General features: G+C 43.1%; 1 protein-coding gene across 2 annotated transcripts in view; it reads left to right on the top strand.

The window, feature by feature from the left end:
* The first annotated feature begins 6,441 nt into the window (after window positions 1–6,441).
* The window catches only part of WDFY2 (WD repeat and FYVE domain containing 2), a 46,505-nt gene continuing 26,524 nt past the window's right edge, over window positions 6,442–26,422 (top strand). Inside the window, exon 1 of one of the 2 annotated variants that reach the window (XM_083348917.1) lies at window positions 6,442–6,716. In XM_083348917.1, coding sequence (XP_083205043.1) covers window positions 6,577–6,716 — 140 coding nt within the window. In that variant the 5' untranslated portion in view covers window positions 6,442–6,576. Of the gene's footprint in view, window positions 6,717–22,896; window positions 23,024–26,422 lie in introns of those variants that run through there. The other variant, XM_083348918.1, reaches the window with a different exon arrangement.

Here is a 26,422-nt window from a genome sequence, read left to right as displayed (position 1 = left end):
AGTCTACTATTTGAACAGATTTTGATGATAGTGCATTATAGACTTATCTTTGAGCTACCTTGATTGGGCCAATGTGAGTTTGTAATAATTCTGATGCTGATATCTTATTGCTGTTTATTTTTTTTTGGGGGGGGGGGAATCCATTGAACTATTTCTGAATAAAATATTTAAGAGTTGAACTGACCTCAGCATTCTGTCGGTGATTTCTTTGTAACTCAAAGTTGGCATGCTTGTGTGCTAAATTGCAGCGGCTTTTTAAAAAATAACTATGTGCCCTCTTAGCTGTTTTGCTGATTGTTGAAGGAATCCAGCCAAGCAATCAGCCAGAAGGGGTTTCTGACCTTCCTTTCATATTGCCAGTCGGGGTTTTCTCGAACCATAAAACACAGCTGAACAAAGAAGCCCAGATCATATCCTCACAAGTGGCATTTTCAGTAGCTTCTCCATAAACTCCTACTTCTGGCTCTGATTAGACCGCTCCAAAGGTGGGAAGAATACACGACCAACATTAAAATTAATATTATTAATTCTGCAAACTATTATAGATTCATATTAACAACAAGAATTATGATGAATCTCAATTTACATTATGAGATAAAATATCTGCCCAGTGTGGAATGTTGTGATATTGTAATAGAACTATAAGGTTATAATAGCATTGTATATTGCAAAGTTACCTGATATTGTAATGGTACTTGCTGAAATAAGATTTCACATAGCAGATAAAAAATAGCTTTTTGCGAAACACCAATGTCTGTAATATTCCCAGTCAAACTCCGAATACTGAATTGGATGGAGATAATGCTGTACTCCAAGGAGACTGATCCGAGCTATTAGCTAACAGTCTTTACTATTGTTATTAACAGAAGAGCACTCTTCTTTCTTTCCTTCCTTCCCATATCAAAATAACCGCCTTTTAATCTATATGACGATCATGCATGCATGTAACTGGGTCAGCAGGAAGCATTATTTTGGGTACAGATGTCATCTTTTACACTGCTTTGTTCACAGTAAATTTCAGCTCCATGTACTCTAGTGGATTTGAGATAGCTGCGCAAATTCTGTTGTGGGATAAAATAGCAAGGCTTCTCACATGTACGCACGTTTGAATCTGTGGGATTGGTGGGGTTTTGCAAAAAAAAAATGTTCACAGGACCCCCTCTTGATGAGAAAAAATATTAGTAAACTTGGGAGCACATTGACTCCTGGAAACCGTATATAACACCAATACACGGTGTGTGTTATTTCTGCTAATGATGGCAGTTTGGCAATATTATCTGCTGAGATAATCAGCTTTGTTAGCAAAAATGTTTCTCACCAGTCCCTTTTTGGCTCAGTTCTCTGCAAGAGGGGAAAAAAAAAGTAACGTAAATAGAGCCCATGTGAGTGGGCTGTTAATGGAAGAGTTGCCAAGTCTATATGCAAGTTTCTATGTACAACTGCAATTATGAAAATTTCTCCCCAGCTTTTGAATCGTTAGAGGCTTACAGACTTTTTAAATTAAGATGTTGTCAAAAATATACCATAAGCTATTCCTACCCTTGTTGCCAAAAGAGCTTCTAACACAATAAACATTAAAATAAGAATCCCGTGGCAGCTTTTTGTAGATTTGTATCGAACGTTGTTTATAGAGCTCAGCTGTCTTTTGCCTAAAATAATGAAGATATAATTTAAATAGCTAGGCTGCTGCAGATTTTTTTTTAAAAAAATTGCTAATACATTTGGGTGATATTTCCATAGTCTTTCCATCTCCCAATATTAAGTGGTGATTTGTTTCATCATATGTGTGTAACTTTGCCATCTGTCCATTACTTTAAGACTAAACGATTTACCATTTCAACAATACAACAAGAATTTTGTTAAATAGTGGGCTCTGGACCACATGGCCAAGATGGACGACTCAGGACACCGGGGTTCAGCATTCCAACTCTTTATTGATGTAGCACAGACTGGGCGAACAAAGGGGCAACTGCCTCACTTATATACCTAGCCAGGTATACTTGGAATCAATCTCTGTATCTGGATTTCCCACCAAAGACTACCCAGCCAATCCAGACAGGGCACCCTGCCACCTGGTGGCGTCAGTGGCTTATGTCTGTGTAACATCCCCTATGTACATAACACCCCTTCCCCCATACAAAAACAACAACAATGTAAAACAATAAACATACTAATGGAACAAACACTTGCAGTGTGGAGCTTGCTATAACACATAATAACCCTAGTCCTCAAGACCTTACATAGTCCTTGAGGTACACCGGTGGCCTATGAATTCTTACTGACCGTTTCACTGTTTGCCCCGTGTTTTGGTCAACCGGGTCTGCAATGGGGTCATCAATTGGGTCACCAGCAGGGTCCTGATTCTGAGCCCTGTCCACCCCTATGTCATTGTGCTGCTCTGGAATCACAGTTTGTGGTTTTTCGGGGTGTCTCTTCCTCAACTGGTCAATGTGTCTTCTCACCTCGCGACCCTCCTCCACCTCTACAATGTATGATACAGGCCCCGTTTTGTCGACTACCACCCCCTGAATCCAGGGATGCCCATGACCATAGTTCCAGGCCCAAACAATTTTACCTATGTGAAGTTCTCTGGAGGTGACCATTTGGGGTTGATCCTCTTGTGCTGCTACTCTGTCAGGGTGAAGTCTGTCCAACTTAGTAATCAGGCGCCGACCCCAACGTAACTCAGCAGGACTCTTGCCTGTCGCTGTGCATGGTGTGATATGTTGTGCCAACAGAAACTGAGCCAACCTTTGATGCCAGTCTCCACTGATGATGCGCCTCAATGCATCCTTTGTTGTTCTCACCATGCGTTCCGCCATACTGTTAGACGACGGGTGGAAAGGCGCCGATGTGACGTGCCTAATCGAGTTGGCCCTGGTGAATGCCTGGAAATCAGCAGATGTGAATTGTGGGCCATTATCGGAGACCAACACATCAGGCAACCCATGAGTGGCAAATAGTCCCTGTATTTTTTTTTTTTTTATCTTTTTTTTATTTTGGAGCATTTGAATTGTCTTTGCAGTGGTCATGCTAGGAACTGGTACTACTTCTAGCCACTTGGAACAATTGTCCCTGGAAAGGGCCTGCGTAGTCAATATGCAACCTAGACCATGGGGTGTGTGTTGCTTCCCATTTGTGAATGGGAGCCTGCGGCTGTTCTGGCCTTGATCTCTGACAAGTGTAGCACCCTGCTACCTGCTCCTCTATGGCTTTGTCGAGACCAGGCCACCATAAGTAGCTCCTAGCCAATGCCTTCATCCTGACAATGCCTGGATGACCCTTGTGCAGTGACTGCAAGACCCTTTCCCTCAATTTCTCCAGGATAATAACCCTACTACCCCACAACAGGCATCCTTTATGAGAGGACAACTCATGCCTCCTCATGAAATATGCCTGGAATTCCGGTCCCAGGCTCTTTTCCTGCCACCCAGACACTACCCATGAGATGACCCTGCTCAGTACCTTGTCCACTGTGGTGCCAGTAGCAATATCTTTTACCTGGAGGGGACAGTCAGGAAGATCTTGGATGAGTAGAATCTGCTCTGCTGGTGCTGGGTCAGGATCAGTGCTCATTAATGGCAATCTGCTTAATGCATCTGCATGGCCCATGTCCCTCCCCGGTTTATGGACCAGTTTGCAAGCATAAGCGGATAGAAAAATGGACCACTTCAGCATTCTTGGAGATAGAATTTGTGGTGTTTGTTTATCAGTTGTGAACAACCCCAACAATGGTTTGTAATCAGTAAAAATGGTGAACTCCCTGCCATACTGGTAATCATGGAATTTTTTGACTCCTGACACAATTGCCAGGGCTTCCTCGTCAAGAGCCTTGGTGGAGCAGTGGGCTAAGGCCTCCTTAAGTAACACCAGCTGCCTGCAATTACTGCAGGTTCGCATCCCACCAGGCTCAAGGTTCACTCAGCCTTCCATCCTTCCAAGGTAGGTAAAATGAGGACCCAGATTGTTGGGGGCAATAAGCTGACTTTGTAATAATGCCACTTGGGCCCCCCCGAAAGCCCTAATAAAGCAGGCATATAGATAGAATGAAGGCTACTACTGCTAAGCTTGTAAGCCGCCCTGAGTCTTCGGAGAAGGGCGGGATATAAATGGAATTTAAAAAAAAGAAAAATTTGTGCATAATTCCTTTCTGCCTTTGTCAGTGTCCGGGCCTTTGTTCCCCATTGTCTTCTATGTGGCTTAATACAGCACCCACCCCATAAGGGGATGCATCACAGGCTATGCAAATGGGCTTGTTTTCTATAAAATGGGTGATGGTTGAGTCACTGGATAAAAGTTGTTTGAGATTTCTAAAACTCTGTTCATGGACCTCAGTCCATTTCCATGGGGTTTTCTTATCGAGCAGTCTGTGTAAAGGTTCTGCAACTGCTGCTTTGTGAGGTAAAAACGCGTGATAGAAGTTAAGTAACCCCAGAAAAGCTTGCAATTCAGCCTTATTTGTTGGGGTTGGAGCCAACTTAATTGCTTTTACCTTAGAGTCAGTGGGGTGAATTCCCTTGGCATCAATCCTGAACCCCAAGAACTCAGTGGATGCCACACCAATGCTGCACTTACTTTTTTTTTAGTTTAAGCCCAGCAGAACAAAATCTGCTTAAAACAGCTTGCAGCCTGTCAGCCAAGATCTCCTCAGATTCCCCAGCAATAAGGACATCGTCAAAATAAGGACATACACCAGGAATGCCTTTCAGAGTCCTTTCCATGACTTCTTGGAAAATGCCAGGAGCTACAGTATATGCAAATACAACTCAACAGACGTTGAGTGAGTTGCATGTTTGTAAAATCGGGCAGGGGCAAATGACCCGCTTAACAAATGTCATAACGCTGCAACTCTGGAATTGTTTACAGTCATAAATTGAGGACTACCTATATTATAGTGAATGCCAACATAATGCAGTACGTAGTTTTATACCCTTATTTTCTGTACTTTTTTTCTTGTAAAAACATAATACTCTCTCTCTCATGACGCTTTAAAAATAATGTTTACACGTCAGTTTCTTCCTGTGCTCTAGTCTAGTAATCCTTCTTAATGCGATTTGTCAAGGCATTAGATTAAAAGAGCTCTTTAAGTGTTAGATCAAAAACGCCAAGGAAGCCAATTAGGTGCACAGCAAATTCGAAAGGATTTCCATTCAAGTCTAAAGAATCGGACCTTAACTTCGCGGCGCCTTTCCAAATTTTGCAAATCAATTTGATGGAGGAGAAAATTTCCCGGGCTTTTCAGAACCTTTACATCCAACCCCAGACTGAGGGGTTTTAATTTAATTTAATTTAATTGGGTTTTAGTTTTAATTTCAGGGACTGGAATTTAATTAATAGTTTTAACTGATTTTAATTTTTGTATGCTATGTTTTTTAATTTTCCCTGTAAACCGCCCTGAGTCCTACGGGAATAGGGCGGTATATAAATCTAAATAATAAATAATAATAAAATATTGGCCTTTCTGTCTTTCCACTGGGGGAAACGGAGAGAGCTTTGGGTGTCCAACGACTATTTTGCATACCTCATATGCAAATCCGAAGCTAATCGGAAATGTGGGAATTGTGTGGCGGATACACGCGTACACTAGCGGTCCTTTCCCCTCCCGACTTTTAACCATCTCCTCGTGCAGAAGTCCTGGAATCCCGGCAGTTCTTTGATAAGATGCTTCCACTTGGGTTAATCATAAACGCCACAATAGACGGTCTTTGGGGTTTTAACGACGTTTGCTTTGATTTGGGGGAGAGGAGGAGGAGAGGGCGTTATGTGTTTCGGGCCGCTGCATCAAAAAAGAGCTTGCCATTCTTTAATTTTCCTAAGCTTTAGAAAACAGGTAGACATATGATCTGGTGAAATCTCCCTCATCCTCTCTCTCTCTCTCTCTCTCTCTCTCTCTCTCTCCCTGTCGCACCGTCTGCTCGTCGAACACGCAAGAGCAAATCTGCGAGAAAAAAAGGGGGGGGGGGTCTTCCTGCTTCAGCATTCTTTTATACTTGCGGTGGGTCTAGCCATGATGATTGATTGATTGATTATTTATATTTATTTATTTATTTATTTATTTATTTATTTATTTATTTATTTATTTATTTATTTATTTATTTATTTAGATTTATATACCGCCCTTTCCCGAAGGACTCAGGGCGGTTTACAGGGCAATGAAGAGAGATGAAATAGAATAAATGATAAATAAATAAGGATAAATAATTAAATAGAATAAATAAATAAATGAGGGAGATTAAATAGATTAAATGATGATTATTTTTTCTTTCCAATAACTGCAAGGAAAGTGAGCTTGTAGCTAAGCCGGCTTTTCCTTCCCGGTGGAGTCTCATCCCACGCTCAGCCCCCCCCCCTTTTTTTTTTTTTCCCCTTCCGATCGGGCGCACCGATGAACGAAGAGGCTAGCTACCTTCGAGATCCGGAAGTCGTCGGAGAAAGCCGTTGCGACCGTAGCCTTTGGGGGCTTTGCCGCTCTCCTCCGAACGCGCAGGCGCGGCCAGAAAGGGTAGGGCAGGCCGGGAGTGCGGAGCTTTTGGCGACGGCGGCGGGCTGAAAGCTGGCGCCGCTCGAGCGCTCCCCATGGCTGCTCAGCCTTCGCCGTCGGTGCCGCTCACTCGGCGGCCCCTCTTGCTCGGCCAGGTGGAGGGCTCGCAAGACACGGTGACCATGGCGGCCATCGTGCCCAAGGAAGAGGGGCTCGTCAGCGTCTCGGAGGACAGGTGAGGAGGGTCGCGTCGCACGGTCCCGGCAATCGGGGAAAGCTTAGCCGAGCTCCTGCCCGGGGACGGCTGTGCCCTTTCCGACGTTACGGCTCGACCAGCTTTCTGCGAGCTCGCTGCCAGGTGGGCGCTATAAATCGGGAGGAAAGCCGTCCGCCTCGGTTTACCCTGGAGCGCCGGTCTCTGGGCAGAGGAGGACCGAGTCCGAGCTGGCGCGGCTCCTGGACGGAACCGCGCTCCTCGTCGGGCAGTGCGGGCCAGGGCTCCGGAGCTCTGCGGGAAAAGGAGCTTTTTTTCTAGCGTCGGAACGAGGCAGCGGCGCTAGGTGCATCGCCGTCCCTTGCTGCGGTGACTTGTCTCCGAAACCGAACAGGCGAAGCCCGGGAAGCCAGCGCCGTCCAGCCCCCTCTGTCCGAGTCTGGTAGTTGTGTTTTTAAAAGGGAGGCTGGGAAGGGGATCGTCTTTTGGTGGGAAGGGAGCGAGCGGTAGATTGGGGGGGTATCGAGGGCTGGGAAGATCCCAAACGAACGAGGGGTTGGTTCCTTTCTTTCCTAGGTCTTCTGATCCCAAAGCAAAGCTTGTGCAAGGTGGGGGGAGGGGGTTTGGAAGTATTATGCTCTAACTCAGGGGTAGGCAACCTCGGCTCTTTTATGGCTCATGGACTTCAACTCCCAGAATTCCTGAGCCAGCCAAGCTGGCTCAGGAATTCTGGGAGTTGAAGTCCATGAGCCATAAAAGAGCCGAGGTTGCCTACCCCTGTTCTAACTCTAAGCCAGACATGTCAAACACAAGGCCCGGGGGCCAGATCTGGCCCGTGAAGTGGTTTCATGTGGCCCGCGAAGCCATCCTGGAAACAGGGAGGGAATGGCCCCCACTGCCTTGGCCCTGGCCCAGAGACCCTCCTCCTGCCAGAGACCCTCAGATCTGTCCCACTCCTGCCCAGGCCCCCATAGGCACCCTTGATGCGAATGAGGTAGAGCAGGCCACGCCCACCCAGTAGGCCATACGCACTCTAGCCATGCCCATCCAGCAGGCCACGCCCACCCTGGCCACACCCACCCGGCCCCCTGAGGGCAACCGCAATGCTGATGTGGCCCTCAATGAAATTGAGTTTGACACCCCTGATCTAAGCCAAGTGGTCCTTTTGTTTGACCCTGGCAGCTAACTGGTTTTCTCAAGCTCAGTACCTGAAATGAAGTTTTGCCAGCCTGCCTGCCTGCCTACCTGATCTACCTGATCTGTTTTATCTAGCTAATCTATTTTATCTTATCTATCTGTATCACATTTTTGAACCGCCCACCTTCCTGGAAGAGTTGTTGGAGACTTGTTGCCTCCAGTTCCTCTACTTGACGGCTCATTAATTGCTCGGAGGCTTTCTTGGGCTCACCTGCATTGCCTCTTTAGGGATGCCAGCTAGCAGTGCTGCAATGCATAATTGGCAGGATTCTTCTACACGATGTGACTCTTTTAAAGAGCTGGGGCAGGAAAGAGTAAGGAAACCTTGGTGCTGCTGCTGCTGCTGTTGCTGGGAAAAGGGAAAAGCAGTTTGGGGAAGGGAGGGGTTTAAGGGAGAAAACCAGTATGATTTGCTTGTCTTTGTTTCCCCCCCCCCCACTGTCTTTTTTTCCATGTGAGGTCAGAATGTGTGTGTGGGCAAGTTAAGGAGGGGCTTTACAGATGCTGCTGAATTAAACTCTTGGTTGCTCTAGTCCATATGGCCAAAGATGAGGGATCTTGGTGCTTTACTTAGTAACAGCAGGAGGGCCACAGGTTTCCCAGCCCCATCAGAAAATGTAGAATGCCAGATTTGGGGGGTGGGGGCACCTACCATAAAGGGCCTGCTGACTGTTATCTCAACCTTCTAATTTTTTCTCTATTACAATACACACACACACATATATACATATACATATACATATACATATACATACATACATACATACATACATACATATATATATATATATATATATATATATATATACATACATACATACATACATACATACATACATCCCGAGTGCCTCGTAACAGAGTGAGTGCCTGTTATTCGTCCCAGCTTCTGCCAACCTAGCAGTTCGAAAGCACGTAAAAATTCAAGTAGAAAAATAGGGACCACTACGGTGGGCAGGTAACCGCATTCCGTGCGCCTTTGGCGTCTAGTCATGCCGGCCACATGACCATGGAGACGTCCTCGGACAAGTGCTGGCTCTTCGGCTTTGAAATGGAGATGAGCACCGGCCCCTAGAGTTGGAAACAACTAGCACGCATGTGCAGGGGAACCTTTACCTTTTATATACATATACATATACATACACATACACATACACATATACATACACACACACACACACACACACACACACACACACACACACACACATATATATATATATATATATATATATATATATATATATATATATATATATATATATATATAATATCATGGGTTACAATTAATGACAATCAGTTCTAGCTTGGTATTTATATTTTAAAAATATATACTTACAGGTAGTGCTTGAGTTAATACCACAATGGAGCCCAAAATTTCTGTTGCTAAGTGAGACAGTTGTTAAGTGAATCACTGCAGTTAAGTTAGTAACATAATTGTTAAGTGAATCTGGCTTCCCTATTGACTTTGCTTCTAAGAAGGTCTCAAAAGGAGGTCACATGACCTAGGGACACTGCAATTGTCCTATATTTGAACCAGCTGCCAAGCATCTGAGTTTTAATTGTGTGACCGTGGGGATGCTGCAGTGCTTGTAAATGTGAAAAATGGTCATAAGTCACTTTACAGTGCTATTGTAACTTCAGATGGTCACTAAATGAATGGTAAATCAAGGACTATCTGTATTCTTTCCTGTTGCCTGTAGTCAATGCAGGTTTTGCAGTAGGTGAGTTTATTTATTTAAACAATTTTATGGCTGTCCTTAGACCCAGGAAACAACTAAACAACTCAATTAATATAAAAAGAAATTAACAACCACAAGAAAGAATGTGACTCCCCTGAGAACTATTGTATTGTTTAGGGGTTACACATAATACTTGATCACTGCTAGGGTCTGAAAGTAAAGTCTTTGAATTCTGTTTGTGTAGCCAGCTGTGGCCTCTCTTTTTGTTCTTTTTCTTCTTGAAGCTCCTCCTCATTTGCTCAGCTGTTGCAGTAGTTTCCAGGATTCATTTTAGAAGAGAAAATTAGTAGCTCAGGTTGTGTTCTGTGGAGTTCTTGGTGCTCTCTGAGCATGGTTGTTTTTTAGCAACATTTCATTACCAAACTAGGTAACATCATCAGTGCACTAATGAAAACATCTGCAAGAAAACAACCAGGCTCGGGACCCTACAGGCTTCATTTTGTAGCCAGAATTTTTGTGGATGCAGGAAATCCCATCATGGAGAATATACTGTCTCCTGTCGTTCTTTTGCCACAGCGTTCATCCAGTTAATCCAAAGCCATGTTCTCAGTTTGTTAAATAACAGTGTGGTGCCATCTCCTGAGGTCGTCTCCTTTTACCCTGTGAAAGTCAAGTCTGAATTTGCCATTGGGTGTGCCTATCTGTTTAATAACCAAGGGGTGGAACATGAGGAGCCTTGACCATATAAGAGTCATGTGATTTCGAAGACTCTTCCTTGGAAAAAATATTTCTTGCTCAGCTAATTAGAGCTTGAAAGTCAAACGTATGCAGGATGTAAATGAGACGTTGCTGTAACCCCTTTGCTTGTTCTTAGCTGAGGTTTTTGTTTTCTGTTTGACATGAGGTTCTGACCCCCTAAGAAAATAATTATGAGGTCTAAAATGTATAAAGGTACTTATGAATTTATGGTGGAAATGTGAACAACAAGAAAGGACATTTTGTCATATTTGGTGGCTGTATAATAAAGCCAGAAAATTTTGGATGCTCATACATGTACTATTTAGAAGATTTTAAAGACCAATATACAATTGAAACCAGAGGCTTTTCTTTTGTGACTAATGGATAGACAGTTGGAAAAAAAGTCATGGAACCTTGTTTTTATATATGACTACTGCAGCAATTTTATTATAAGCTTAAAAGTGGGAGGGATTGGCACTACCAGAATGGAAGAATGGTTGGTGAAGATGATGGAATTTTCAGAGACGGCTAAACTGACTTGTTTGATTAGAGAAAAGACAACATCTATGTTTATTGCTGATAAAGGTAAAGGTAAAGGTTCCCCCGCACATGCGTGCTAGTCGTTTCCGACTCTAGGGGCCGGTGTTCATCTCCGTTTCAAAGCCGAAGCCACTTTGTCTGAGAATGTCTCCGTGGTCATGTGGCTGGCATGACTAGACGCCAAAGGTGCATGGAACGCTGTTACCTTCCCACCGTAGGGGTCCCTATTTTTCTACTTGCATTTTTACGTGCTTTTGAACTGCTAGGTTGGCAGCAGCTGGGACGCGTAACAGGCGCTCACTCTGTTACGCGGCACTCGGGATTCGACCCACCAAACTGCCGCCGACCTTCTGATCGACAAGCTCAGCGTCCTAACCCACTGAGCCACCGCGTCCCTCTATTGCTGATAGGAAGTCCCTTATAGATTTTTTGCATGAAACAGAAAAAATGCTTTGGCTTTAGGGTTTTGATAATTAAAAAACAGATAATAGAAAAAAGTCAATATTTTGTAACTGTATAATTTTGCAATCATGCTTGTATTTGCTGCAGAGTATATCAGAAGCTTTTTCTATTTTTTCTTTTTGCCGTTTTGTCTTTTTTCTCTTTTTTCCCTTTCTTTTCTTTCTTTTCCTCTGTATTAGTTTTAACTTCTTTTTAAAACTTTTAATTAAATTGATAACATTAAAAGTTAATTATTCAGGATGAGCCCTGGTGCGAAGCATGCAGACTTGTGTTTTCTTCCCTTGCAAAGTGAATCTTCTGTCATTTTGGTTGAGAAATGCATATAGATTTAATTTTCTTTTTTTTTTTAAAGAAAAGAAAAAAGAAAAGTTAGTTATAGTTTAGTCAAATGCACCTGTGACTCGGCTATTGGGTAAGCATGTCCCAAATCAACCTGACAGAAAGAAAGCCATCACTGCAGTGAAATAACAGCACTTATAATTTATTGAATCAAAGATCTCAAAATAACTTAGTCAGCCCTCTTCTGCTGCAAGCATCAGTCGGCTGGCTCTCTTGTTCTTCTCCACAATGATCATCCTTCCTTTTCCACATTTTGGATTTTGCAGTCATTGTGGAAGTAAACAAGTGAACTTATATATCAGTGGTGGCGAACCTATGGCACGTGTGCCAGAGGTGGCACTCGGAGCCCTCTCTGTGGGCACACACGCCGTCGCCCCAGCCCCGCATCCCCCCGTGGCCCCCTCCTCACCAGCAGCCCCCCCCCAGGAGAGAGTTGCTCCCAGGCGCAGCCCGCACGGAGAGTGCAGCCAAGGACATGGCAGCCGGGCAGCCAGGACAACACACCGCCCTTGCGCCCCATTGCAACTAGATAATGCTGCATGGTACAGGCAGAGGGCGTGGCCACCATGGCACTGCTGGGCTGCCTGGGCAATCTGCTGCTGCGGGCCATGGAGATGGTGGGTAGCCCTGCGGGTAGGCGGGGCAGGGGTTGGAGTGGGCAGGGCAGGGTGGAGATGGGGGCAGTTTTGGGGCACTCGGTCTCTAAAAGGTTCACCATCACTGTTATATCTATCCATTTCTTCTTAGCCTAAATTTTAATTTATATTTGCTGAGGTTCCTCTCCCCTCTCCCCTGCCAACTCTTTTATTGCAGACGGTGGTGTTGTCGTTTGTAAACCAAGTCTGACAATAGAATATTCTGAACACCCCTAGAGTTAGGAATTTTCTTCCTCTGTTTAGTCAAAATCTGCTTCTTAATTTTTTCCTCTACTTCCTGGAACAATCGAGATCAGACATATTCTTAGAGGCTGCTTCTTCCATTCTGAAAACAGTTTGAGCAGAGAATGCATGTGCTGGCAATATTGCTATTATGAGTCAAAATAGATGCATAAAACATTTGGTATTTTCAGTAACAGAGTTGATTGTTCTCACATTTTCTCCAGAGTTACATATTATATAATGCTTGATGTTTTTTGTGTTTAGCGAACACCCAGAGGTCAATTTTGAGTCTAAAATAGAATTTTAAAAAGTACAAGCAATGCAGGAAGGGTTCTAGGTCTTCCACCTTTGGGGGAGATCAGGAGGATATTGTATAGGAGCAGGCTTTGGTGACTGGGAACAGAGTGCAATTAAATTAGTTATGTATTTAATTCCATTTATAGCACTTCCCAAGTAATTGTCTTGAAGTAGAATACAAATATTATAATGTTTCTTGCTTATTGAACCAGGCATCACCCATGATTATACCTTCATTTCTTTCAATAATGTAAAAGACAGTCAAATTATGCCTTGAGCTTAATCTCCAGATATAACTTCTTCTGTTATGTTTTTTCTGCCCCCTGGATTCACAGTACAGATGGATGAGATGGCTGGCTACATTAAGAGTCTCATTTATTTTTTCTTTTATGTAACCAGTGAATAGGTATAGGCATGAATCTGAGCTGGAATTTAAAAAGAATGCTCAGTTGTCTGAAGCTTGATGCTGCAGTGAATGTTCTTGAGTGCATTCTATGAATGAGCTCTTGCAAATGACAATTTTTCTCCCAGCCAATTATTCTCCCTTCAGAGTAACTACATTGGAACACACACACCCTCCCCCAATAATATGTAGAATGAGAAGCACTTTGATTTCAGTCTGAATCAATAATTTTGGTTTTATCAATAGTAATTCTGTCCTACAGCCACCTTCCCTAGATGGGTGCCTTCTAGATATATGTACTGGATTGTATTTATCATCCCCAGACTGCAAGTAGTCCTTGACTGATGGCCATTCAGGAAAAACATTTGAAGTTATGAATGCTGCTGCTGAACAAATAGTGTTTACAACTGTCCTTGGAGTTCTGACCATCGCAGGGTCCCTTCAGTTCAGTCACATGATGGTGATCTGGGTATATGACAGCCCATTTGCATTTATGACTGATTACCAAGTACTCTGATTAGATCACATGATCACCATTTGCTGCCTGCAATTAGTGCAGGTTCGCATCCCACCAGGCTCAAGGTTGACTTAGCCTTCCATCCTTCTGAGGTAGGTAAAATGAGGACCCAGATTGTTGGGGGCAATAAGCTGACTTTGTAATAATGCCGCTTGGGGTGTGTGTGAAAGCCCTAATAAGCAGGCATATACATAGAATGAAGGCTACTGCTAAGCTTGTAAGCCGCCCTGAGTCTTTGGAGAAGGGCGGGATATAAATGGAATTAAAATAAAAAATAAAAAACCTTCTCTTCAGCTTCATTAGAAAGTCAATGGGCTTCCCCATTGACTTTCTAATGAAGCTGAAGAGAAGGTTTTTTATTTTTTATTTTAATTAAGGCAGAGAAGATTGAAAATTGTTGTCTCCCCTATCAGTGCACCCTTGCCCAGTCCCTCTGTGCTCTCACTAGCCACTCCCACACCCCTGGGGAAGGTTCCCCAGCCCATGCAGTATTTGTCACACAACACATTGTACCCTTACATACCTTCCCTGACCTTCACCATGCCTCCTGTACACTTTCAATCTCCTCTCCAACCCACTGTCATGCACCTTCCCCAGCCTGTGCAGCACCTTTTGCAAAACCCTTTTGTACCTCTTTGTGGACCCTCCCCAAACTCCATGACACCTCTTGGTCCACCCCCTGCCCCTTCCCCAACTCTCCCTTTCACATGTTCACTCACCCTCTTGCTCCTTCCCCCCCTCCCACTTACCTGCCTGCTGGCATGGGACTTTCTGATGGTTGTCTCACTTAACAACTGTGATTGGGTTCAGTTAACAACAGCAACCAGGACTTCATGGACTGCCATCACTAAACATTGCAGTTGTACTTTATGATTACATCACTTAGTAATAAAAATTCCAGCGGCAATTGCTGTTGTAAGTTGAGAACTACCGGTATAGATTAGGGAAGGAACCACTATTTTGAAATACACCGCAGAACTAAAAATAAACAATACAAAAACATTCCATTAGTTGCTAAAAGTCTCTTTATTGGACTAAGGGAGCAGAAAACTAAAAAACAACATCTTTGAGAGGTTAAATAAAATAAGAGTACTGTAATTGAGCTAAACATTTCCTTTCCTGTACCTAATTCTTTTTCTTCGCAGCTCTAGGATGCATTTTTTTTATCTTGTTCTTGGACAAGAATAGGCTTCACTGCTCCCCCCCCCTCACCCTCCAGTGCTTTGGTGTGCATCCTGAGTTTAGGCTACATTTGTTTTAAAATTATTTCAGGTTGCACAGGATTTTCTGAAGTGACCAGGACCTTGCTGGTTATTTTTCTTAAGGGTTATCTTTGCTAGGAACAGTGTCTGAATTCTATTCTGAATAATTGGGTAGGAGCCATAGAATAACAATGTGAGTGCATATTTGTAGTAAAATTAATTTTAGAACTGCACATGAAGTTTTTCTTTTGTCCCTTTTGACTTTGTCATGTTTAAAGTTAGTGAAACCTGTTCCTTCCCCAATCTTGCATCGTGCAAAGTGACTTATCTGTGTCACTGTCAGAAACTTTTCCCCCCCAGCTCACACCATAGTTATCCTGATCTTCTGACAGGCTGATGATAATTCTACTTGACTGGTCTCACATATCATTATATCAGGTAAATTACTGGCAAGATAAGACACTCAAACTATTCAACCATCAAATAGGTTATCTCAAAGTGCCAAAATAGGTTGCATACTGTACCTCGGTTTGTCCAAACTTATCTGTTACATCAGTGTTCAAGTAAGTTTTCTACTTCCACTTTGTCAAGGCTAAAGTAAGTGCTACAGTTTGTTTGTATTACTTGAATCAGTTCTTGGGAGAGGGGTTTGTGTGTTGAATATTGCATGCTTGTGGGAAGGGTCCTAGGGTGAACATTGTTTGCACAGAATACAGCCGAGCACCACAGCCATTCTCACGCTTCTTTAACACCAAGCAGAAAGTGCCAGTATAGGTAGTCATTACTTCTGGCTCTCATTCAGCAACCATTTGAAGTTATGATGGTGCTAAATAATGAGACTTGTGACCAGCTCACCAAGTTGCGCCCATCCCAGCATCCCTATAGACCTGTCATCGCGATTTAGGCACTTGGCAATGAATATGCATATACAGTGGTTGCAGCTTTTTGTGGTCATGTGATCAGCAACATCAATGGGGAAGCTGCAGGAAGTCACAAATCACATGGCCTTGCACTTAATGACCCTGGTGGTTCATTTAATGACTGCAGACGGAACTGATGAATGCCGTTGTAAATTGGGTGCAGTAAGGTGATTTTTCATTTTACGACTGGATTGCTTAGCGATGGGATTGCTGGTTCCAATTATGGTTGGTAAGTGAAAACTACCTATACCTGCAGTTAACCAAACTGCAATTTTTATAGGAAAAATGGAGAAGCAATCATATTCATTCTGTTTACTTATCTGAGAAAGAATTAAATTGGAAAGAATTAAATTAATATCTAATTCTTGAAACATTCCTCGCCATATTTTTACCTTATCATTTTGAAATCAGGAGCCTGCTTCTTGATTTAAAAACTGGGGCATATTATTGATGGAAAGTTGTTTCTGTCCTCAAAACCTTTTATGAAATTCCATTAAATCCTCCTTTTTTCTTATTCAGTCGTTTGGAAACCATTGCTTGATTTAACCTCCTCTGGGTTGATGTTGCTTGGCTTTCGGAGAGAAGCTTAATGTCAAAATATAAAGCATGTTTGAATTGTAATTTGTATTGTTAGCTGTTTTCTCCAACGCTGAAAAAAAATGGTATTCTGTCAGGTCGACTATTAACACTTTGACTTTCCCAAGTAACTTAGATAGCAGAGATAATACATGCCCTTCTGTTGCAACTTCTATGGAAAGGCTTATAAATAAGGTGCCTTTGCTAATTCTCTGATATTAGGAAAATTCTGCATTTTAAGTTGAATATCTGTCTATTTACATAGTTTTATCCATTTGCCGCTGTTTATTTTTTGCTGCACAACTGTGAATCCAGTGACCCTACCAACATAAATGAAAAGAGGAAAACATTAGCATGTGCAAAAGATATTGGAAAAACAATATGTGACTGGCAGGTTCTGTTCCTTCATCTCTGGCAGGGGTCCGTAACCTGTGGGCCATGGCCCACTAGTGCAACGGCTCCCAACCTTTTCTATACCCCGTACCCCTAGAACGCTTCTGATATATTCTCGCACCCCTTACAAAGGTTCAAAATAACGGCAACGAATTATGCATATACACTATAATTTTGAAAGCCCAAGTTTTCACACCCCCTGCAATATTGTCTCGCTCCCCCGGTTCGGAATCCCTGCACTAGTGGGTGGTGAGGGGGTTTACAACTGGCCCGCAGAAACAGCTGGGCGAGCGCTCACACATATGCTCCATTTAAGTGAGTGGCAGGCACACATGCACGCCTCTTGTGCAAAATGGAGCTGCACGAGCACTTGTCGGCCACTCGAGTGGAACTATCCCCTCCCTGCCACTGGTCCTCAAAGCCGGAAATGTTGGGGAACTCAGATCTATAGTATATTGACTCTAAATAAGTGATGATGAACCTTTTGGACTCAGTGTGTCAAAAATTCAGAAAATGCCTGCCTCTCCCTCCTTTCCTCCCTCTCTCTCACTCACACCCACGCACACGCACGCAAGCACACGATCAAAAGACAATTCTCCATCTTTCCCCACATCTAGGCCACCCTGAACTGTGACATTTCATGGTGGCACTAAGCCTGGACCTGAAATGGCGTCCTAGTCCTTCAGTTCAGTTCTAGCTCTCCCCAGAAAATTGTGTGAGAACAGGGCCAGGGCTTGATTTCGAGAATAGTTGCTGTTGGATGTTGGTGAGTGCAAGCATGTCAACCAAATCACTGTGGTGTATCACCTTTGACACGAATGTCAGAGATTTGCCATCCCTGCTCTAAATCGTGCAAGATGCCAATTGCTATTAGAGCCATGAAGTTGCTGCAACCTTTTTCTCCTCCTCAGAATGAGAGCATTGTGTGACTATATGAAGCATTGTTGTCCAGTTGGGGCAGACAAAGGCTCGTGACTGACCTTGGCTTCTGGGAAGGGTTGGTCTCTTTGCCAAGTTTGGAAATAGCATTATTGTACAAATTCTTGTTCCTTCCAACACTGCATGAAATGAAGCTGATTTTTCTTAATATAAGAGAGTGTTCCCCCTCATTAGTAGTCAGTGGTTAACGGAAGAAGGCTTTTATTATATCCTGGGCAGTGAGATAAAAATGACAGTTGCAGGATTTAATGTTGCTTCTTTGACCTTACAATTCCATTTGGAAGATTGAAACCTGGCTATGTTGAATATTTATTTATTTATTTATTTTTATTGCATTTATATACCGCCCTTTCCCTGAGGACTCAGGGCGGTTTACAGGGAGTTAAAAATCAACCATACAAAAGTTAAAAAACCAATTTAAAAAAGATTAAACCAACCCTGTACAATTAAAAAACCCCAATTAAAATAAATTTCTCCTCAGCCTGGGCCCGAGAGCTCAAAGAGCCAGGTCTTCAGGCCCCGGCGGAATGATCGGAGGTCGGGGGCAGTCCTCAGCTCCACTGGCAGCTGGTTCCAGAGGGCAGGCGCCCCCACTGAGAAGGCCCTATCCCTGGGTGTCACCCGCCGGCAATCTCTTACCGGTGGGAGCCTGAGCAGACCCTCCCTGTGGGAGCGCACTGGGCGAAGGGCATTTGATGCCGGCAGCAGGTGTTCCCTCAAATACCCCGGACCCAGGCCATGTAGGGCTTTATAGGTGATAACCAGCACCTTGAATTTCACCCGGAGGGCAACCGGAAGCCAATGCAGCTCGCGGAGTAGAGGTGTTACATGGGAGTATCGGGAGACCCCCATTACAACTCGCGCGGCCGCATTCTGCACCAATAGCTGTGTATAATGTGTAAAGCTACAGAATTTGCTGATAATGTAAAAAAAACCCAAAAGATTGTTATCTAGCAGCGGCAAATTGGTCAAATTTGTTATCTAGGTTTCTTGTTTCTCCTAAGATGCAGGCAGCACACAAAACCGTGTGCCCTCCAGTCTGTGGAAAAACCTCTTTCCACAGAACCAGTCTCTAGCACCCAAAAGGTTGGGGACCTCTGTCCTAACTGATTCCTTCCTTCCTCTTTTGGTGCCTACATTTGTGTTTGTGTTTCTTCTAACATTTGCATTTTCTTCCTGCGTTTTTTTTTCCAAATAGAAGGGCTTCTTCTGTTCATTTTTGTTCAGTTTTCATTCATTACTAAACTGCGTTGTAAAACTAGAAAAGTACAAATGTTGACTGTATTAGCTTGAGAAATGCTTATGTCATGGACACATTTCCTTTGTTTGCTGAATGTCAGTAACTTTCAGAGGTGGTGTAGTGGTTGTTTTCCCCCCTCAGTGTGGGTTATCTGCAGACAGAAATATAAAGCACATTTCTTTTACATCAAGAAATTGCATATTCATAGACGAGCCCAGTTTAATGCTAAAGTCCTTAGTTTGGGTAGAATTCTGGGTATGGACAAAAGGTTCAACCCTCTGTTGGAAGATAGCATTGAGAAGCCATGAAAATTGATTTAGCCCCTTACATTGCTTTTTTTGTAATCAGTCTGTCTAGCCAGGATATCAAACTATTATTCCCTGGGAGAGAATTGTGTCCATGAGACTTATTTCGGCTTTTACAGCCTCTTTATTGATCCTATTGAGAGAAGCAGGGCATAAATAAGAGAAAATCCATACCTGCGTTCTCTGCCCTATGAATATTCAAAATATTGTTGTAGAATCCACAATTTAAGGAATGTAATCCCTAAAGATAGTTAGGTGAAGCTTAAATCAAAAGCTGACACTTTGCTGATGCAAAATATTATCAAGGAAATTAATTGGCATGGTTTAGCTGTGTTACAGGGTTACTTTCTTCATTGATGGTAGCAATCCGTTTTGCTTCAAAATAGAGATGCAATAATATTTATAGATAGTCCTCGCTTACCTGTACCTCGCTGATCATTTGTGTAGTGACTGTTTGAAGATATGACAGGACTGAACAAATGGTTGTTTTGCCCGGTCCTCAAAGTTATAACCATTGCAGTGCCCCCTCAGGCACATGATCAAAATTTGGGTGCTTAGCAAGCTGCCCAAATTTACAGCCATAGCAGGAGCTTCAATTCTTACCACCTATATGTCTTCTCCCCTTCCCCCTCCACCGGCTCTGCTTTTTTGGATGCCCTGCACTCTGCCACTGCTGCCTGCAGCCCCCCCCCCCAAATCCCCATCTGGCCTTTACCTTCTTCCTCCTGCTGCTGGCACGATCAGGTGAGGGGATAGCCCACAAGGCACAGTAGTGGTGCGGGTGGCATCTCTCTGGATGGAAATGGTGGTCAGCAGTGCTCAATTATGCTAATGGGGATTAATTTCCATCCCTAATCAAAAGGCAAGGACCACATGATTCCCCCACCTTATATGAACTGCTGGCTCCATCCTCTGTCTTCTCCGCAGCTGGGCCCAACAAGCTCTTGCCCCCTTGCCCTGCTCACCTCACATGTCCCAGGGCTGCCCCTTTGCCCACACCTGGATTACTCCTGGCCAGCAGTGGCAGAAGAAAATGGCAAAGGTCAGTTGGGGGCAGCATCGCTAGGTGTTGGGGGTGAAGAGCCGGGTGGCCGAAAGGTCGGAGATGGGGAAATAGGCAGGTGAAATGAGTTAAAATGAAGGCAAGCACGGCAAGGCAGCAGAGCTTCGTCTGAAGAAGGGAGCTTGCCAAGCCCAGCCAGGGAGGCGGAGCAGAGCAGGAGAAGCTTGAGGACCCCACCTAACAGTGGCATAAAGGTAAAGGTAAAGGTTCCCCCGCACATGCGTGCTAGTCATTTCCGACTCTAGGGGCCGGTGCTCATCTCCGTTTCAAAGCCGAAGAGCCAGCGCTTGTCTGAGGACGTCTCTGTGGTCATGTGGCCGGCATGACTAGATGCCAAAGGCGCACGGAACGCTGTTACCTCCCCACCGTAGTGGTCCCTATTTTTCTAATTGCATTTTTTACGTGCTTTCGAACTGCTAGGTTGGCAGAAGCTGGGACAAGTAACAGGCGCTCACTCTGTTACGCGGCACTCGGGATTTGACCCGCCAATCTGCCGACCTTCTGATTGACAAGCTCAGTGTCCTAACCCACTGAGCCACCGCATCCCCTACAATGGCATAGTCCTCAACTAATGATCCCAATCTTAGTTAGAGTCATGAAGTGAGGGCTACCTGTATAGACTTTGTAGCTTTCAGCCATAAAAACAGGAATCTCCTTTGCTCAATGGCTGCATTTCTTCAGGCATAATCCCTTGGAGACCTATTGATGGGTAAAGCTGAAGGAAGCAGGACACGTGTTTGGGGCCACAAGGTGATAAAATGGCCTCTTCTGCACTGCTTCATCCTCACCCACTCCCAACTAGCAGGGGAGGGGCAGATCGCTTTTGTGGTAACACGAATTGTATTCTTGTAGGGTACTTTTGAAATAAAGGCCCAGGCTGCATGCTTATTGGCACTTGGTGTTGTTCTTAGCCTGCTAAATTTGAATGCGTTTCTATGCTATGACCTGCCCTTTGATTATATCTCTCACTGTTCATTCTTTCCTTGTCTACCTCTGGATTTATGCAAGTTTGGGCTTGCTAAGTCCTCCTGCTGCTGCGTGGATACTCATTATAAAATAGTCAAGGATGGGAGGTTCTAAATGGCACGGTTGAAATGCTGTCTGTTGTAAATAAAGTTGAAATAAGCCGCTTGATCTGTGTTTCTCAGGGATCCATTAGGCCTGATCTTAAAGAAGATAATTTACTTCTGCAACTGTTCTAGGTTGGGCTGCAGAAGCAAAACATATTGATCTCTTTGATTTCTGTTATGCTAAGTTACATAGGTAAAAGGTAAAGGTAAAGGTTCCCCCGCACATGCATGCTAGTCGTTTTCAACTCTAGGGGCCGGTACTCATCTCCGTTTCAAAGCCGAAGAGCCAGCGCTTTTCCGAGGACTTCTCCATAGTCATGTGGCCGGCATGACTAGATGCCAAAGGTGCACGGAACGCTGTTACCTTCCCACCGTAGTGGTCCCTATGTTTCTACTTGCATTTTTTTACGTGCTTTCGAACTGTTAGGTTGGCAGAAGCTGGGACGAGTAACAGGCGCTCACTGTTACATGGCACTCAGGATTCAACCCACCAAACTGCCGACCTTCTGATCGACAAGCTCAGCGTCCTAACCCACTGAGCCACCATGTCCCCTTAAGTTACGTAAAGTAGTTTTAATTGAGAAGTTTGGTGGTTGTGCTAGAGGAAAAGCTAAGTGGTTCATGATTCTGTGGCAGGTGTACTTCTTCTTAAGAAGAGAAGTGTATTATAGCTCATCCTCATGGAAACTTACTGAATGACTGGATCAACCACCTTCTCAGTTTAACCTATTTCACAGTGTTGCTGTGTGATAAAAAATGGAAGTGGAAGCACTATGTAGTTTATCTTGAGCTCCTGAGGGAAACATGGGATATATATCCGAGAAGTCAATAAATGCATAAAATCTGGATAAAAAGAAAATGTTTATTGGCTATTCCTTAGGATCTCCCCATCTCTTCTGGGTATTTACTCATGATTTCATCCTATGAAATCTAAGGCTAGGAAATCCCCCTTAAATTCTCTAACATCCAGAGCTGCTAGACTTTTGAAGTGGTTGATTTTGGACAGTGTCAATACATCAGAAATTTTTCATCCATAAGTTCATCTTTCAGGCCTCTCTGGAAGTTGCCAATTCCTTTATATCAGATAGTTCTTGGGAAAATACGTGACGGGATTTTATTATGCTTAAGGTTGATGTTAGTAATATTGATATTAGTAGTGATACTTTGTAATCATCTTTGTTTATGTGCAAGCAGTTTTGTAGATGCTTTATATTGGGAAATTAGTTATATAAAAGCAAATGTTTCATGCTTTAGGTACAGGTGATTGCTTACATGAGAAGAGCATGGTAAGGGGAGGGGGGGAAAGGAGCTGTGGTGGAGCCTGAGTTGTTGTGTATGAGTCATCATGTAGGAATTATTTTTCTGTACCTTTTGGTTCCTAGTACCAAGACCAGATCTCTTTGTTCTGAAGGGGTATAAAAGGTGGAAGACATCTTTCCCGGTTGTTGCCTTCATCTCTCTACCAGCCACGAAGAGAGATGTGGCCACCCAACTCTTATTTTGATCAAAATAAAAGTTGTTTGCTTGCTGAAACCTCGGCTCAGGAGTTTCTTTTGGCTCTTTTAAATTCGTGAGTAATGCTGGGGCAATTGTGAGGCTGAGTGTAAAACCTTACATCCGTAAAGTGCAGTATTCCAAAAACCTGCCGTCCTTGGAGCATTGTCACCTACTTTCAATCTCTACAACCTTTTCAGTCTACTAGTTCTGGGAATCAGGCCATGGGAGTGTCAGAGAAAGAATGTTGTATTGTGTCCTATGAGAGCTTCATTGTGGCTGCTTCATTAAGGAACTGGTGTTTTGTCTTTCTTAGCTTCTCTGTAAAGTTGTTATATAGACCTGGAGACATTAGGGAAATGGGTATGAAGCATGTTAATGGCTACCAACCTAGAGTTTAAAAAGTTGTGCTGCTTCGTCTTTATCACTTGAGATGCCTGCAGTGGAAGCAAATATAGAAATGGGGAAAAAAGTGTCTCTTCTAATATCATATAAAAGAATAGTAACCAAAGCTTTTTCTGACGGTGGCAACATCTTTCCATTGAAAAAGGGGTATCTGTCAGGCAATTAGATTTTGTATGCTTGCTTTTTTTGTGTCAGTTCCTTGTTTCCTTTCAAGAAGGGGCAATACCTCCATTTACTCATTTCCTGTTCCTTCCAGCTTGTCAGTCAGTATTCATGTACTCTTCCCATCCTACACTTGAGCAGATATGTGAAAAGGGAAGGGGCCTGCCCACAATTGGAGTGAGGTGCAAATTGCTTACTTGTAGAAGAAGGTCTGTATCGACTGACATAGCCCTTGGCAAATAAATAAATAAGCAGAGCAATAAAATATAAAACTTTTAACAAAGAATTTTATACACCAGTAATTTGCTAGAAAAAAATGCCAAATCGTTTGTTAGTTAGTTCATCAATTAACAACCTGGCCATTCTTTTTAGATGGAAAAACCCCAGAAAGTTTTTTCCCCACCTATCCTTACTTAGATTGTTGCTTGAAATTGTTGATGCAGCTTCACTATTATCAGTTTTCCAATTTTTGGGTGTTTGCACTATGGCTTTATATTAACTCGTGAACCACCAACTTAACAAAATTGAATTATTATATGTTGATTAAGTTTAAATTAAGTACTAATTGCAGACTTTTAATTTTGGATTTTATTACAGTGCTTTCAACACTGTTTTTGAAAGAACACATAGTTTTTGAAAGAATGCAAAAATAATGGGGTTAAAAAGACATACTACGGTAGTCCAGTAGACTAATTAAGCAACAGGGTATTTTGAAGAGGAAATGCAAACATGAGACCAAAAGATCAGATAGAAGACAAATTTACCGTTTTCCTGAAGTGAAGGCTTAATCTGATAGTGAAATGTTGGAGCATTTACTGAAATAGAAAAATGGGGCCATGAGAGTGGAAAAGAAAAGATGTGCCGACTTGAAAAGAACTAATATCCTGTATGTGTTGGACTCAGTACATTTAATTAACTCACATATGAGGGCTGATACTACAAAGGTTACTTTTTTAATTTATTAAATTTCTGGTTTATAATTTCAGCTGGGGGGTTATCGTGTATCTCCAAGTAAATTCTGGGTTTTGTGGTCCCCATATACAGTAGCTGAAGGGTACATAAGACTAATAATAATCTATAGCTCTTAGACCATCTTTTGCTTCATACGGCTGCTGGTTTTCCTAGCTGAAGGATTCCAGATGTTGTTTGGTTTTTCAAATACTATTTATTGAAATGTTATTAATGCTCGATGATATTGCTTAATAGATATGTAATCCTGCAAGTAATACATCAATAACTGTAATAAGTACATAAATAAAATTAACAGACTCTGGCATATGATAATGCAAGGGACAACCTATTGCATGGGTCCCCAATCCCTTGGCCATGGCCCATTCTCGGATTGTGGCCTATTCGGAACTGGGCCATGCGCACAGCTCAACTCATGCAAGTCAAACTGCGTATGTGCGTGCACCAGCGTGCCGCTCACACAAGTCAAGCTGCATGCACATGCGCTGGCTTGCTACTGACACAGCCCACTTCCCCTCATTCCTTCCCCCCCCCCCAGCCAGGCCACCAAGCCACAAAGGGTGGAGACCACTGACCTGTTACTTTCAGCAGGCTGGGAATCTGGGAGTTACTTTCCCATACAGCTATGGGCATAAATTTGGAGAAAACTGCAATAGACCCAATAAATTGAAGATGGCAATTACTGGAAAATATGCTGATGAACATTCAAAAGTCAGTATGTAGATAAGAAACATACATAGGCTGTTGTCTTCCTGCATCCTTTTTTTGACTCCAGCTCATTCCTTCAGAATAATTTTACACAAATGTGTTTTTGGAGATGTGTGTACTCAGGCATTATGTAAAGGTTCTCCCTGAGAATAATATGCATTTTCCCCACACTGGTTTTTCTGGTTTGTAGTCCACTGATTTGTTTTTCTCCCCCTGAAGCCAGTAGCTGCTTGTTTGTTTTATTCAACCGTAGGTAGAGGAAAGAAGCTAATTCTGAACATTAAATATAATTCTTAAGGTATATCTTTCCCCAATGGCTTGCAGTTGGTAGATATGCAAAAGAAGAAAGGTAGAGGAGGAGGAAAACAAGGAGGATAAGAATAAAAGGCCCACAGAGACAGATTTTGGAAAGCGGTAGTCAAACAACAGTTTTATCACCATTGTAACTGTAATGTATTGGGATTTTACTTGAACTGTTTTCACATGTCTTTTGAATGCTGCTTAAGGTTGCTCAATTGAGTTGTCTGTGTAAGGGTTGCTGGCTAGCCAGACATGCAGTCTCCAAGAAGATCATTGGATGATTTGGGGCGGGAATGGGTTCCTTTAAACCTATTGGCCGCCGCTTAGTGGCCAACCATATAAGTTTGCCTCTGTTCCTGTTTGCCTCAATAAAGCAATGTTCCTGTTTGCAACCTCTCGTCTCGCTTACTGCCTCCAAAGAACTCACTACACAACAGTAACATTTTTTTCATTGTATTCCCCACCCCACCCCAATCTATCAAATTTATATGGCCACCCATGGCGCAGGAAGTGACTACTAACACTGACTATTCTAGAGATGGCCAGATATTGATAGCCCGAAGTTATTCATGTAAATTGCTTTGAAAGAATTTTGTTATCCATTAAGGGTTCTTTATTATTAGTGTTTGCTAAATTTTAATGAAATATTTGATCTTTGCCTCTGAAAAGGTAAAGAAAATTGATTTAATCATTACGCAAAAATTCAGATAGCAGCCCCTGGGTTGCTAGGATCCAAAAGTTAATAACACTTCTTCCTGTGATGGTTTATTTAGGCCATTTCACCATTAGTGGTTTATTATGCCTCCATTGTACCATACAACCATCTCTGAAGTGCCTGACCTCAAAATTACTTTTGCATGATCCTGACCTAAAAGATGCCACAAGTCACTGGGGGGAGGGAAATGTAATAATAAATACTGCAGGAATGAAC

The sequence above is a fragment of the Vipera ursinii genome, assembly GCF_947247035.1.
Source record: "Vipera ursinii genome assembly, chromosome: 1".
Classification (NCBI taxonomy): domain Eukaryota; kingdom Metazoa; phylum Chordata; class Lepidosauria; order Squamata; family Viperidae; genus Vipera; species Vipera ursinii.
This window is presented reverse-complemented; position numbering and strand designations above follow the sequence as displayed.